This window comes from Hevea brasiliensis, chromosome 10 (genome assembly GCF_030052815.1).
Source record: "Hevea brasiliensis isolate MT/VB/25A 57/8 chromosome 10, ASM3005281v1, whole genome shotgun sequence".
In the NCBI taxonomy this organism is placed as follows: domain Eukaryota; kingdom Viridiplantae; phylum Streptophyta; class Magnoliopsida; order Malpighiales; family Euphorbiaceae; genus Hevea; species Hevea brasiliensis.
In genome coordinates this window covers 2,220,061-2,236,778 of record NC_079502.1, presented here as the reverse complement: position 1 = coordinate 2,236,778, position 16,718 = coordinate 2,220,061, and the positions used below count along the sequence as shown (strand labels likewise).

The window sequence follows — 16,718 nt, the reverse complement described above, 5'->3', positions numbered from 1 at the left end:
AAATTTATATATTTAATAAATAAATTTTATTATACATTTTATTTATTATGTATCTTATATATTAACCTGATAAAAAATTAAATTTAAAAAAGAAAAATTCATAATTCATGCGGCTAATCTTCACAAGTTAAATGAATCCATTAAAAAAATTTAATAATGTTAAAATGGTTTTAACTTGTGAATTACGAACGCACCGTTTTGACAATAAAGAGAAATAGAAGCTGCTTCATCCTCACACTCAAGCTATGTCGAGCAAGTCCAAGCGCCACTCTCTTGGCAAACGGTGTCATCATTTGGATTCGTGGTTTCTAAATTAAGCGAGTATACCACATAGTCTACATGCGCCAGTGAGGAATCAAGGATAAAACATCAATTAGGAAAGTTACAGAAAATTAAGATGAATTTGTTTTAAACATATAAGATTATAATATTTTATTAATTGATTATCCAGAGAGATTTTTTATTTTTATTTTTGTTTTTTTTTTTATATGTATCCTCTCGACCGGTCTACCCCTTTGTTAAGACAAAAATAATTTTCCCTTTTCAATTTCCCTCTCTTTTCGCTTCCTTTGGAGGGAAAAAACCTCCGAAAAAACGAAACCTCGAAACCAATTTCTCTGTTTAAACCTAGGGTTGTAGCTTGTTATTGGATCTGTTTCTGTCATTTAATTCATGAGCTGAAGTTACTGTGACTTCAACATCTGATCTGTTCATGCTTGATTTTCTTCCAGGCAAGCAGTTGTTGAGCTTAACTTGCTTTTCTTCTTTTAGCTCAAGAATAGCTTTCTATTAATACTCCTGGTTCTTTATTGTGCTATTGGTAGCTGTGTTTTGTAGGATTTTAGTTTGTTGAGATGCATTTGCCGTGTTTAAATGCTCGATTTTGGATATGGTTTTGCTGTGGTTCTATGTTTTGTGGATTTTTGATGTTTGAGGTGTTAGAAATGGAGAATAATTAGGGTTTTAGCTTTTGTTTTATGCTTGGTTGTTGCTTCCATTTTACTTAGTTGCTCCACTTGATTCCCAAACTGGTTGTTATCTGTTATAGGTATTAAACTGGGGGTTGGGGAGAGGTTGGCGGTTTGGGGGGTGGTGGGGGGGGGGGGGGGGGGGGTTGTGTTTGGTTGGAGTGGGGCTAATTTGAATAATATGGTTTTTTTTTTTTTTGGTTCATGTTATATGGGGAAAAGAATTTCAGGCATGTTGATTTTTAGTTTCTAGAGTTAGAATTGAATGGGCGGAAGGAACTCAGCTTGATGTACTTTAGTTTCTGGGTTTTCTTCTTTCTCTCTTTGTTACTGACTTTGTTTCAGGTGCTGTACCTGTTCAGTCTATTGCTCCTAGGCCGATTGGCTCTAGATGTTTGAAGAAACTCAGGTTATGTTTGAATATGGAATTTTAAATTCAACTATTTAAGGATTTGAATTTAAACTCTTAATTCAAATTGAATGAATCAATATTTGGACTTGTGACCAATGAATGTAAGAAATCAATTAAAGTAAACCCATGTGTTGTAGCCAAAAAAAAAAAAAAGCTAAACCCATGTGTTATAAACCTCACCCAAGTAATTAAAACCCCAAAAGTTTCAGGTTCCTCCATTTCACATCCTTCATATAAAAATACAGCCTTAGTGATTAGTTAGGAGTTCGTTTGAATAATTTTGACGAGGGGACCTTATTTTATAAGTTTAGCAGTTTATTTTGACAATGATTTTTTTTCCTTCTTCAGCTAGTATATTTAACAGTGACGCTGCCTAACATACATGCGCTGATGTTTATTTTCAACTTTATTAGGGATTTTTTGCTGTACCGTCAATGATCTGGTACTTCTTAAATCATGGGGATATATATATTATTTCTATTTTATGCTTTATTTTAATTTTGAAGAACATGCACTGTATTTCAAAATTATAATCAGTTAATGATTATTGCCATTTGACTTGAATACAGTTATTGACCATTGTTTGATTAAATATGATTTTTGAATACAGGACACTCTGGGCAGGACTGTATCTGCAATTTTTGAATTGTTTCCCGAAGGAAAGCTAGTGGGAATAGCCTTCTTGAGTTTGTAACTGTCATCCTTTGGAAATGCGAACCAAGAAAAAAATTTCTGGAAGAACTACTTCAAGAGAACTTGGCAGTCCCAGGATTTCCAGAACTCAGATGAAAGCTTCTGATAATGTACAAGCTAATCAGAAAAAAGTTACAGAGCTCATTACATCTTCAGTTAGAAAGCAAAAATGTGGTACGCTGCGTTCTTTCTAACGGTGTATTTAGGAACCTTGCTAAGCTTGCTGTAGCTTTTGAGCATTAAACACTGTTGGGGTTATCTTATTTTCATTGAAAAAGACTGTATATTAACTGTACTTCCCAATTAAATTCTTATGTTAGACTTGTTTTATCCTGGACCTGTTCAATACTAAAATGCATGTCAGTATCAGCATGAAACATTTAATGTAATGCCTGGTAGTGGGTAAAATTAATTGCTAATCCAACAAGATGATGCAGTGCAATATAGTTCGTCCCAATGAAATGTAATTTACGCATTTAGCATATCTATGATGAGACTCCCTAAGCTTATTCAACTTCAGCAACACGTGGTTATATTTGAGGTCAGCTTATGTTGATTGGTCTTCTTTTTTGTTCCGCCCTTTAACCCCCCCCTTCTCGCAACTTCCTTTTTCCCACTCGATTACACCACTTGTTTACGTACATTTACCATAAAATGGACATTTCAACTGGCCCTGCCTTTCCTTCACTATTCTTTTGGTCATGCTTTGTTCTTCATTGTCTTGAAGACATTAAATTTGCTAATAAAGGACATATCCTTTTGTTTACACATGGAATTTTGATTGCTTTCTTTCATATTTGTGCATTTGACCTTTTTGGATTTGTTTGTTTTGTAAAAATATTTTTGCAAGAAATCATTTTCCATATTTCTAGTGTTTGGACAATAAGGAAATTGGTTAACTGAATGTTTTCCCAGCCAAAGGGAAAACTGACCATTTTCAATAAAAGTAATTTACTTTTTTTTTTTCTCAAACTGGTAAGTAATTATTAGATTTTCACAAATTTATAGCAATAGGAGAAATCTCCAGCCATCATTAGCCACTGGTGGCCCTCATTGATCTCTAACAGTGATTATAATTTATTATTATTTTTTTCTACAATTTTCTCTTATATTTCACTATAAATAGAAAATATGAAGTTTTTAAATGCAAACATTTTAACAGTCTTATGCACTGAAATAAATTAGTATTTTCTAATATACTCCGAAGTCCAAACGCTTAACAATGATTTCAAACTGATCTTTAGTATTGCCACCAAACAATAAAAAATAGACATTTTCTTAGAAATTATTTCTCATAGACAATTTATTTCTGTGAAACATACGGAGCTCTTATGTCATGATTGTGTCAAATTTCATATCACCTTATCAGCTCTCACATTAGAGTTTTGGGGAGGAGTAGCATTGAAGTCAGCATTTTGTATTTTTGTAAGTGTTAAACTTTGTATTTACTAGTTTAATGTAACCTGTCTGTTATGAAATTAGTTTATTTTCTTCTGCTTCCAAAACTCAGTTGGCAGTCTTCAAAAGAAAAATGGGGAGCCTGTTGCAGGTACAGAATTGAATACTATGCACAGCTCAGTGCATAATGAGACATCTAATGCTGCTTCTTTGTGTGATCATGAGGTAATTGTCCACAAACTAGGCGTGATGATATTTTCTTTGGGTTTGTCAATGTATTCATGTAATTTGATATGCTCATCATTATTTTTTGTGATCATATTTCATAGGAGCTGTTTAATGTAATAGCCATAGGAAATGTTTTACATCAAAAGAACTAGTGTAAACAAAGAACACTTTATATTAGGACCGTAAAGGTTTTGTTGTATGATTTCTTAATTTTTATTGCAGGGTTGTAATGAGGAACTATGCATATTTTCCCCTGCTTTTCGCATTTCTAAAATTGCTGGAGGTGAAATTGCCAATGGAGGTAGGTGGATAAATTTGACCTTTTGTTAATAAAACCATTACCTGTGTTTGTGTATTTGTATAATTAATGTTTGTGTTATCTCGGCCCTTTTGCTTAAAAAGTTTTTATATCTGTGGTTTAGTCAACTTCATCAAATTGTTTCGAAGTGGGGAACAGAAATTACACCAGGAGAGTAGAACATGCTGCTCAGAAGTTGATATGCAGGATGGCCACGTTGCTCGAGACACTTTAGAATCTACATCTGGAGAAGATGAGAAGGAGACATGCCATAAGTACATAGGAGATGATCCAAACACATCATCCTCAATGTTTTCTATAGATACAAATACTGTGAATTATCCTTCTAATGGAAATTCAGAAGAAGCTGGCCTTTCATCTGAAGTTTCAGCTATATATCTTGCCATGAAGAATTCAAAATTGGAATGTGTTGATGAGTATGATCAAGATTGCATGTCAACTAAGGAGGATGATGACTATGGGGAATTTGATGACTTTGATCCTTATGTATTTATAAAGAACTTGCCTGAGTTGTCATCAGTAGTTCCCACATTTCGGCCAATGCTGCTACCTAAACAGACGCGGAGCTGCCCTCCTGTTACTCTTGTTTTAGACTTGGATGGTAAGGAAGTCAGATATTTAATTCCAGTTTCTTAGAAATGAAAGTGCCTCAAACAGGTTTATCATATATGTTGGTTTGCTGGTTATTCAATTATGCTAATTGATCTAGATGTTACTTCAGGCATTCTGGCTCCTTCTGTTGTCTCTTTTAATACGCCGAGGCAGTTCATGTTTTTATTTGTACTCAGGGAGAAGTTGCAGAAAACTGTTCTTTCTGATTTTTTTCCCCTTATGACTGATGCAGTTTTCATTTTTATCTCTTGATTCAGTTGTGACATGGATGTTTTGCCATTAATCTACCTTCTTTTATCTGTTGGTCTTCAAACTCCACACATTTTAATTGAAGTTTTGATTTGGCAGAGACTTTGGTGCATTCCACACTAGAACCTTGTGACAATGCAGACTTCACATTTCCTGTGAACTTTAACCTCCAGGAGCATTCAGTCTATGTTCGATGCCGTCCTTACCTCAAAGATTTTTTGGAGAGAGTTTCCACTCTTTTTGAAATCATCATATTTACAGCTAGTCAAAGTATTTATGCAGAGCAGCTACTAAATGTGCTTGATCCAAAGAGGAAGATATTCCGCCATCGTGTTTACCGTGAATCTTGTGTTTTTGTGGAGGGGAACTACCTCAAAGATTTGTCAGTTCTTGGCCGAGATTTGGCACGTGTTATTATAATCGATAACTCTCCTCAGGTACCTGTTGATAATTCCTCATTGCTACTAATTTATCTAAGTTTTACTTCTGTTTTCAACAGGAGACTTGGAGTATTCAAGAAATCTACGTGACCAGTATCACTTTATCAGATTTTTATTTGGTCATATTACATTCCCTTTTTATGTTTACTTCATAGGGGCTGTCTGACTGACAGCACTAGGCATACAATTGACAAGAGGCTTCCTCATGGCATGAAAATGATTTGCCTACAACAAATCGAAGAATTTCACCTTCATAAAATTTTTTGCATGGGATGTCATCATTACTTCCAATTTGTTGAGTATATCAAGAACTTGATGGAAACCTGATGATGTAGAATCTGAAGGAACGGAAGCGTGAAAAACACAAGTTTATACCATTGAATTAAAAAATTTTCACCTAGTGTCACATGCATCATGCAAGATTTATTTTTATCTATTTGATTTCAATGATAAACAACATATTAAAACTCTTTTAATATGTTTTTGAATCTGTATTTGCCATTTAAGATTTTAAAATTAATCAGATTAATTTTAGAACCCTAGATTAAATCAAGAATGTTGTAGCTTCTAAAGCTTTTTCTATTAATTAGAAAATCAAGTAAGAGATTGATGGCTAATGAGATGAAGAAGTCAAAGTGGCGTGGCTGGTTATTTTTCATAACCACACTTAAATAGCTAGGTTAACACATTAAACCCTTGCCACATATCACCCTTTGATTAGCTCTAGGTTTAAGTGACCCAATCACATTGTGCCAAATGTCAAACCTATATTTAATTTTGATTTTAATCATCTTACATGATTAAAACACCCACCATCTCATGGTATGGTGCCACGTACCAAAATGTGTCTTACTTAAAAATAATTATTTTTCTTCTTCTAATTAATTTATAATTAATTAATTAATCTATTAATTAATTTTAATTAAATTTTAAATATAAATTTAATTTCCAATTATCTAGATTTGGTTTCAAGTCATGTAAATCAATTAATTAATCAATTAATAATTAATTAATTAAATCATATTTAAATAGGTGATAACTTGTGTATGTATGTGACTTACTAGGCTCATCACTAATTGGCAACGAGACATGATATCAACTCTTGATATCAACTCTTAATATCATCAGAACTCTTTCCTACCATAAATGATTTCTCTAAATCATTTTATGAATCTCATAGACCATGGTTAACACTTAGCATAGCATGCCATTACCTTAAATGAACCTATAATCATATGTTATCATGCACTAGAATCTCTCAAAAATCCCAACTCAATGTCAAACTCCATTTGCTATGAATATTATGTTCTTTTAATTTTGATTAAAAGATTTTCTCATTAGAAACTCTTTAATAAATCTATTTGTCGAACTTGAAACATCAAGAACAATTAAATGAACATAGGATTTTATATCTATTTACTTAGAGAGATTCACTAGTAGGAGCCAACACATGCCCATATACCCATACATAGTACAAGTATGAAAGCAGTATCAAACTCAAACTACCTATATATAAGGTACCTGTGCTATCTCAGGTCTAAACATTATATGCACTAATATGATTTATGACAAAACATTGACAAGAGTAAACTCCATGTGCTTATCATAAGTGCCACTGGTTCGGCCTACTTATCATTTATAAGTGCCTATCATGTTTGTTATATGGCATGAGACTCACCATTCCATCTTATTTATATCTCATATAAATAACTTGGGAACAAACATGAATATAATCTTTCTGGATAAGTCATGTCCTTATTATAGTAGAGCTTAATCCCCTTGTTTTTAAACTAGAATTTTATAAGAATTGAATTCAGTTGATTTCTTTTTTGTCAATTCTCATGTTCAGAAACTTAATAGGTGAAAGAATTCAATTATTTTTAACTTAGAAAAAAATCATTTTAAAAGAAATAGAAATCATGTAAAAAATAATATGATTTGTGAGAAGTGAATTGAATTTAATGCGAGTATTATTGACTATTGAGAATTTAATAAGAGTTTCCTTTTCCCTTTGTGTATTCTTGGTTCTACGTGTATTTGCTGAAAATTGTTGAATTGTTTTTATCCATATCCATTACTGCATTAACGCTCACTTTCAGATGACCATGCTTGTGCACTTAAAAAGGGCAACCATCTGATTCTTATCTAGTGAATTTATGTGTTCAATCAAGATTTTTTTTTTTTCATTTGTAAAGTTATTGAAACTTCAATTCTTTACAAAGTTGGTGGTTTTATTTTCTTCTCAGGCATTTGGGTTCCAGGTGGACAATGGTATACCAATTGAGAGCTGGTTTGATGATCGTTCAGATCAAGAATTGCTTTTACTGCTTCCATTTTTGGAGAGCTTAGTTGGGGTTGAAGATGTTAGGCCAATAATTGCTCAGAAATACAATCTGCGGTACAAAATTGCTGCAGCTGTGTATACTCCTTTTTATTCAAATAGAGGAGATCCCTTGGAAAGGTGAGCCTCAATGTTAGTTGATAGTTCAATTGCGGACTTGGTTCTCTCCTGTACTATTTATACAATTTAATTTGAGTAAACCTCCTCTTTCTAGAGGATGTCCTTGGAATGCTTTGAGATTTGAAGTAGATAGAGGGAAGATGTGTACACGGTTGTAATTGTGCTCAAGAGATGAAACCTACAAGGAAGATGACTAGTGAAAGGGCCTTATAGGTAATACAACGAGGTTAGCTTGGAATAAAAAGATTCATAGTGGTTTAATAAAAGCATGTACTCGTGTACTGTTATGCTTTTGAAGGTGATGAAATTCCTTCCTCAGAGAAATCTATTAAACTTCTCGGGGCTACGTATTCTCGATGATGAGAATTAAAAGGCTACAACAAATCATTGACAATTTTATATAATGTGTATATAATATATCATATATGGTTTGATTACTTGTAGCCTATAGGTGCAGATGCTGGAAACAGATTGTTTTGCTTTCTTGCAGGTACAGGAGACCCAAGTCTCTTCTTAGGGGCAATGTTGTTGAACCAACCTCGTTGCCTTTACTTCAGTTTGGCGTGGTTAGGTTTAAATTCTTAGGACGGATGTAGTTTGAACTGAATCCTCTTCATTATTTCCAAATATTATTAGGGCCAGGTTTAAATTTTTAATGGAAACTTTTAAGATAAAACTCTGGGCATACTCCTAGAAATACACGATGGAGTCGCAGCAGTTGCTATATCAGAGCATGTTTGAGAATTGGGTTTTTTCAGACAGTAGCGGTGTCTGATGCTCTGCATTAAGACTAATCTCTCTCGGACTCGGCCTAATCAGGGCATGGATGCCCAGAGCATTCTAAGGGCATGATACACCGTAGCCTTCTCTATAATCGAATCAGCTTTAGGAGCACATTTCTTAACCAGCACGGCTAACCCTCATGAGTTAGGGTGCTCACCTTAACTTATAGTTTTTTTCGTGAAAATTAGTGTATTTAATCGGTTCATGCTAAGAAATGAAGGGCTAAAAGTGTTTGGCAAAATATTTAAATAGGTCATTCTAAGGGCATGATACACCGTAGCCCTCTCCATAATCGAATCAGCTTTAGGAGCAGAGTTCTTAACCAGCAAGGCTAACCCTCGTGAATTAGGGTGCTCTTCTTAACTTCGAGAGCTTTTTTTTGTGAAAATTAGTGTACTCAATCGGTTCATGCTAAGAAATGAAGGGCTAAAAGTGTTTGGTAAAATATTTAAATTGGTCATTATTAGCTTTATTTATTTTTTTTTTTTAGGTGCAAAACAAACACGACATTAGTAGGCCACTGGGGCATTAAAGTTACAGCAAGTTCTAAGAGATTCAGGAAGAGCAAATAACCAATTACATTGAAGTTGGTTATTGAAATCCAGTTTGGTCACACAATCCGTAGCCCTGTTAGCGTTCCTATTAATTTTCTTAAAAACAAGACTTCGAAAGAAAGGAATAAAAGATAGAATGGCTTGCAAAGTTGTTTTTTAAGTTTTTTACAGCCACTGGTTTCACACTTTGTCATCTCCTCAAGTAATTTGCTAATGATTACAAGGGTGAAATGTGCTTTGAAGGAAATTCCCAAGAATTCTTAATTCCAAAACCATTCTATGGAAGGTTCCATGTCACGGCTGAGCTAACCATCCTATGACCAATTACCCCAATATTTTTTCTTCGACATGGCAAAAATATCCAACATTTTTCTCACCTCACGCGTTTTATATCATTGTATGTCAGTTAACTACGCTCAGTTAACCACGCTTAAGTTTCCATTCCTAACGACTTAACCGCGGTAAAGTTTCGTAACGACCTTTATATACCCCAAATTCCCTCCCCTCTGGCAAAACTGTCTCCAACATTTTATTTTTGGATTCAAATTTTCAACACCAAACACTCTTAGCTAGTTAGCTCTCTCTCTCCCTCCGCGATTTTCAGTTTTATCTAGAATCTCAACGGCCATGGTGAGCTGAGAAAACCTTTCTTTGATCCTCCATTTCTACTTCATTTTTGAGCTTGCTTCGTCTTTCTAATGCATTTATCCTTCATTTTTCTTCTAAATCTGAAGCTGCTTTATCGGTTTCCTGTTTCAGGTTGTAGCACAGAGAGTTAAAGAAGCAGAGATCACCGAGCAGGACTCACTTCTTCTGGTATCGACCGCTGAACTATGCCGTTTCTGCATTAGAGAGCTCCTGACTCTGTTTGTTATTATCCTTCTTTAATTTGTTTTTATTTACGTCTATTTCATAGGATTTTCGTATAGATTTTAGGTTTTTTAGTTCTAAGTCAGATCTGAAACTAGTGTGCTCGCTTGGCTAAAAACTCCAAATACAACCTCATTCTGGAAATTTCAGTTTAAACTAGTGAGCCTTGGAAGTTGCTTAAGTTATTTGATAATTTCTCTGTATTCAGATTTTTGTTTACTGCAAGTTGATTTCAATTTTCTGTTGAGTTAAATCTGTTAAAAATAATCAATAATCACTTGAAATCGATTCCTTAAGTTTTCTTATGTTCTCTGTTTCTATTGACTTTAACTAGATTTTCCGTTGTGTGATGTTTGAATCGACGAGGAACCTGCTCCGAATTGCCTTATTCAATATTAATTACATCAGAGGCATGTTTCCAGAGAAGTATTTCAATGATAAGTCTGTTCCCGCTTTAGGTATGCTTTTTCTTCTGCCATTTTCTTTTTTTTTTTTTCAAATTTTCCACAAGAATATGAGATGTTGCTTTAGTTGGCTATTTTATTTGAGAATATGACGTAATCAACAGAAATGAAGATCAAGAAGTTGACGCCTATGGATGCAGAGTCTCGTAGACTGATTGACTGGATGGAGAAAGGCATATCGTCTCTAGATTAATATTATTTGCTAGCTTCTGTCAGATTATTCGTTTTTTTGGTCTTCTTTCTTTCTTTCTTTTCTTTTTTTTTCCCCCTCTTTAACTAATGGACAGTACAATAGGTTACTATCCTTTTTGTGGGTGTCTACGATGCATTACAGAAAAAGTACTTGAAGAGGCTTTTGTTCTCTATATGTGAGGCAATAGATGGCCCCATGATCGTGGAATATGCGTGTAAGTAAGATTTCTGATTGATGAAACTGTATATATGGCAAGTTGTGAACGGAAGGCATCCCATTTCCACGCTCTAAACAGTAAGTATTTACAACTTTGCACTCTGTGTATGACTCTGATTCATCACTGGAAAAAATTCTACCTGATAATTGTTTATTGGTTTTTCCCCACCCATAATATTTTTTGTTAACCTTTTTAGTTTGGTGACAGTTTCAGTAGCATGACTTGTTTTGCACTTTCCTTCCGTTATTCTAATTCTAATAGTCAAGATACAACTCATCTAAATATTTATTTCAAAAATTTGAGGTTGTTTATATGGATTCGCTTTCTCTATTCGCTTTCAAAAATGTGTAACGCTTCTAGGTTATATTGTACTATTCTCCTCCAAGTCTATTTAGGTCTAACCTTTTTTTTCTTTCTATACTATAACCTAAATGTGCTATACTTGTCTAACTGGAGATTCCGTATGTCTACGCTTCACATGACTAAACCACCTCAATCTCCTTTCTCTCAACTTATCTTCAATTGGCACCACTCCTACCTTTTCTCTAATACTCTCATTACGGACTTTATCTAGTTTAGTATGACCACTCATCCACCTTAACATTCTCATTTCTGCAACTCTTATCTTAGATGCATATTACTCTTTCAGTGCCCAACACTCACTACCATATAACATAGCCGGTCGTATGGCTATATGGTAAAATTTTCCTTTCAACCTATTGGGAATCTTGCAATCACATAAAACTCCCGTGGCACGTCTTCACTTCAACCATTCGGCTTTAATCCTTGTAAGTAATATTTATGTGATGTAAATTAATAAATTGATTAGTTCATATGTAATTAATTTGTATATCATGTAAATTATAAATTTATTCAATTAGTTTGTAAATTATGTAAATTAATGGAAATATGAGAATTTTAATATGTAAATGGAGTATGAAGGAAAGTGGATGAAAATGAATATGAGAATTGAAATATATGGATGATATTGAAATATGAGATGATTATGAGATTTTATTTTGAAAATATTGTTGAATTTCAAACAGGTGAATAGTAAAATACGTCAAATGGTAATAGAAACATGGGAATATTTTTTTTTCAAGATATAGAAAGATATATTATAATATAATATAAAAAAAAAATAAAAATAAATAAAATTAAAAAATAGATAAAAGTAACATTGAGTTGTGTGTGTGTGACATGTCACACTATACTACAGTATACATTGGGTCAATTGTTGCACATTGCATTTGTCTTCCTCTCTAGTTGTAGAAGGAGAGGAGAGGGTCGATATTGCCCCACTTTTTTTTTTCACAAAATCACTCTTCTCTTTTTAAAGTATTATTTTAATTATTTGTAGGTCAGGTATTGCCATAGCAAAAATATATAATTTTTTGTTTTTTATTTTATTAATTAACCACAAAAACCAAAAAACATTCTCATAACCTTAACTATGTCTATCACATTGCACATTCAAATCTCCACCAATGAAAACATTCTCTATATGCATATCTTGCTTTGTAATCTAAATCATCCATCAAAACCTTTGTTTATTTCTCAACTGTCTAGTAGTCCTTTTTTTTAACTACAAGCACTTTTTCTTTATTTTTATTTTTCTTTTTCTAAGTCTTTTTTACTAATCTTTTCTATCTATCTTTCATTCTTTCTCTTTATTTCATTAAATATCTGTATATTTATTTATGTCTCTCTTTCTTATCTCTTCTTGTAAATCTTTCACTTTGTAAGTATTGCACTTTCTTTCTCTTCTTTTTCTCTCTTTTCATTCTCTACCCATTTAAATATTCACCCTTCTCCTTTCCATCCATCTACATCTCTCTTTAATTTATTTTCCTAAGTCCATCCATCCATCCAATCAACATACATTCTCCTCCTCCCTCCTTCCCTCTCTCCTTCTTTTCCTTCTTATCTATTATCTTTTATTTTATTGTTTTTGTATTTCATCTTTGTATCTATCTCACTATCCGTCCTATGGACTACAACTACCGATCACGATCCCCCACTGGAAACCAACACACACACAACACCACACACCGGCACGTGAACTACACTCTTGCATATTTCTCACTACACTCACTACAGGTGCCCCATGTAACGTGTAGTAAGGGGCGGCGCTAGCGTAATCTATATCTTCTTCCAAACAATTCTCTCTCCAAATCTTCCTTAGTTCTCTCACACCACCTAGCACTAGCATTATTTATTGTTTCTTTTTTAGTATTTACTTTTTCTTAGTCTTTTACTAGTCTAATTCTATTTTTCTACATTTTCATCTTTTCATATTCTCAATATCCATGTCTATGATTATCGTTTCTTATTTCTTCCTTCCTTTCTTCTTATTTCTCTCCTTGTAAATTACCCATTACCCACTTACTTTTTTTTCACTTTCCATTTAGTCTCTAATACCCAATTAGCATCCAAAATTTTCTCCTTTCCAATTTCAAGCTCCATACAAATTCCCATTATTTTCCCATTTTGTTCCAACATTCTCCAAACTTCCTCCTCTTTCTCTCCCCTCTCTCCCTCCTTCTCCTTCTATTATCTATTTTATATGATATCTTATATTCTCTGTATTCTATCTTCTCCACTATCCTTCCCTATGGACTAACTTCTACACACACACCACCCCACGCCCACGATGTCCCTTAACACACCACACACCACACCCACGCGCCTCTTTGAACAACACACTACACTCTGCATATTATCACTACACCCCCCGATGTAACGCGGGTCAAGTAGAGGACGCCCCAACGTAAATCTGAATCAGATGAGGTGATAGCTACAATGCCAATCGTAAATCTGAATCTCTTTCTGCTTGTTTATGTTCCAAACTTTTAATTTTTAGTTAATTTATGGGAAATTGCTAACATTCAGGAGTTTTGCATGTAAAATGATCCATACACTGGTTTAGTTGATGAGAACTATGGATAGGTAAATCCATTAAACAATTAAGAATGCGTTGTCTGAGATATTGCAAACTTCCTGCATTTTATTAGTATTTGTATACTGACTGCAAGAAACCTGAACGTTCATTTTTCCTTTCAGCGCATAGTACTGATGAAACTATTCTACTATAATGATGTAACGGTATGTCAGTTAACTAAATTCTAAAAATTAGTTTCTATACATTTGTACGCAAGTGATTGCTCTTTATGATTTAGAACATAAAAATTTCCTAATTTTTCTAAATTAAGGATAGGCCATTTATGAGGATGTCTTTTTCTACCATCTAGTATCTACTATAACTTTGGTAGTTTCGGACAGTTAGAATGGTCAAATATAATTGTGACATGTTTTGAGCTGCCTTTACGCTTGTGATGATTTTGAATTTTTAGTCTTTTTGCATATGGGTGAAAAATTGGTTGAGGAACTTGAGAAAGCATTTTAGAATATTTGAGCATAAGGAAGAATAATAGGACAATTGTTTGACCCAGTAGCCAGCAGATTATTGTTAGTATATGTGCACTTTAGCCAATGTATTAGTTGCAAATGTGATTACTTAATTACATGTATATACATTTTGATATTGATAAAGGCTGCTTTATTTTTAATGTTTATGTTAATTTTAATTAATATTAATTAATAAAGATAAAGTCCATAAACTTATATGCATAGCAGTAATAATTATAATGTGATTATAATTATGAGATTCTGACTGTATTATTTATTCTAAAAATGTTTATGGTTAATGTTATATTAAGACTGGACATTGATATAACTTTTGAGATCAGTGTACATTGCATTCTTTCCTTTATGAAAAGAAACAACAGTTCTCATTGAGTTGAGTTATAGGAGATAACTAAGATTAACGTGTAGGTGCTTATGGTGATAAGTTTACTGAATTAACCTGCACAAGGATTCTATATAGAAGTTTACTTGTATCTATGAAAAGACTTGAGTGATAATCGTGTAAGTTATCCTTAGACTTGAGTCATTAAGTTATCTTATATCGAAATCACTGTGTTTTGATACTATTTACATGTCATTCTATATAAGGATAACAAATGTGATAACTATTGGATATAGTATGAACTATATTGAGATATTTATTTATCAAGAAAGAATTCATCATCCTAGGTAATTGAGAAAAATATTTTAATTGTTCTTAGTCAATGTAGATTGTTAAATTCTTACGCAAGGTAAAATAAGATTGAAATCTTATTTAATTAATCAATTACATTGAAAGAATAGAAATGATTTTTACATAACAGACACATTACATGCATCAATGTATAAATCATAACATTATGATAAAGGAATATTAATTACATCATAGAAAGGTTAGTCACACCACTTTGACAAGTTCTAATATTTAGGTAGTTATTACACATTGCTAGATATCAATAATGATCTACAAATATAATTAATCAATAATGACTTGATGATAAAATTAAAGTATTATTTTTATTTAATTATATTTGTTGCCAACATATTAGGAATCTAATGAGTCACACACATAAAGAGTGTGAATTAAAAATTAAATTGGGTTATCAAGTTGGACTTGATTAAAATAAAATAAAATAAAATAATTCTAGAGGCTTATAAACTCTAAAGCATAAATTTTATTTAAACTGCTTAATGTCCTAATAATTAAGTGTAGACTTAATTTAAAATTTTAAGAAATGTAAGAATTAATTATGTGTATCGACACCATATTTTGGCTGATCACCGAGGTCAATAGACTTTAAAATTTGACTCCCAGCCTTCTTCGGTCACAAGTGACTCGATCATGAAATAAACCGATCCCGCATCTAGTCAATTATTTTTCGATATCTCGTCAAAGGAGATCAAACCAATATTAGGTCTCCATGCCATCCAGTCTCATTTCCGATCTCTCCTTTACAAATATAGTTGAAAGCCGTTTAGCTAACACTAAGATCGGATTCCTCACTTGTATGTCTTAGACATTCCTTAAAACAAAGTTAAGGTTTCAGTCCGACTTAGTGGTGATTCCGATCTTAAGAATTCAAATCAAGCCTTTCCAATTTTAATGATCTAAAGTTCTGCCCGGTGTTTAGTCTCGGCTTAGGCCGATCTCATGCTTACAATGTTTTTCCGACCTCTTATACTTAGATTAATAGTTGCTTTTATATTCGATGTTCTAATACGTTCAAACAATTAAGTACTCATACAATTGGGACGATTTCCGATCTCATCAAGAAATTGAACAAAAGAGAGAACTTCATTTCATTTCAAAATAAAATTTACAAGTCATTCTGCTGGAGGGTCTCCCCCAGCCTGTTCTCTAAGTACATCATCATTTCTATCATTTCCTCTCTCTCTCTCGGGCTGTTTGTCGCTCTCGTCTTCGGCCTCTGGGGCGAGTTCGTTCATATAGGAGAAGTCCTCTTCAGGATACCGTTTCTTCATCTCGGCCATAAGGTTGTTATGGGCGTTCATATAAACCCCGGCTTCCTTCGTAGTGCTCTCCTCTTCCTTAGCTTGAAGCTCCTCATCCTTGGCTCAGAGCTCTTCCTCCTTCGCCTGAAGGTCTTCAGCATAACGAGGGAGATCGACAGACCAACCTGCTCGAGAGTATTCAAGTTCTCTTTCCACGTCAACAATCCTCTCCTCATAACGCTTCATCTGATCCTCCATTCTGGCAATGTACTTGTTAGCAGAGGAGAGCTGAGCTTGTGCAGCAGAGGCATCTTGGACCGCTTTGAGGATCTCTTTCTTCAAGCCGTGGGCTTTCTCTCTGAGTATATGCTGGTTTGCAATGGCCTCTAAGCCTAAGCTCATTGTCTGAGCTAAAGATGTCATCAAAGCTCTCCTCTGCCAACCTGTTCCGATCTTCTTGGAAGCAAATGGAAGCTCCCATGACTTTGGCTAGGCCAGG

At 33.7% G+C, this 16,718-nt stretch overlaps 1 protein-coding gene across 6 annotated transcripts; it reads left to right on the top strand.

Annotated features, from left to right (window-relative positions):
* Positions 1-457: 457 nt before the first annotated feature.
* LOC110640106 (uncharacterized) lies at positions 458-11,066 on the top strand. 6 transcript variants are annotated; one of them, XM_058128883.1, is made up of 10 exons: positions 459-731; positions 1,991-2,247; positions 3,584-3,696; positions 3,922-4,000; positions 4,122-4,619; positions 4,979-5,316; positions 7,566-7,780; positions 9,877-9,983; positions 10,322-10,445; positions 10,556-11,066. In XM_058128883.1, exons 2-8 carry the CDS (start codon positions 2,091-2,093, stop codon positions 9,881-9,883), a joined length of 1,407 nt encoding a protein of 468 aa, XP_057984866.1. In that variant the 5' UTR covers positions 459-731; positions 1,991-2,090; the 3' UTR covers positions 9,884-9,983; positions 10,322-10,445; positions 10,556-11,066. The 6 variants fall into 6 exon arrangements, with proteins under 6 accessions (XP_021646983.2, XP_057984866.1, XP_057984865.1 ...); XM_058128882.1 differs by having other exon boundaries at positions 9,877-9,933; positions 10,556-11,065; XM_021791291.2 differs by lacking the exons at positions 9,877-9,983; positions 10,322-10,445; positions 10,556-11,066 and adding an exon at positions 7,875-8,217 and having other exon boundaries at positions 458-731.
* The last annotated feature ends 5,652 nt before the right edge of the window (positions 11,067-16,718 follow it).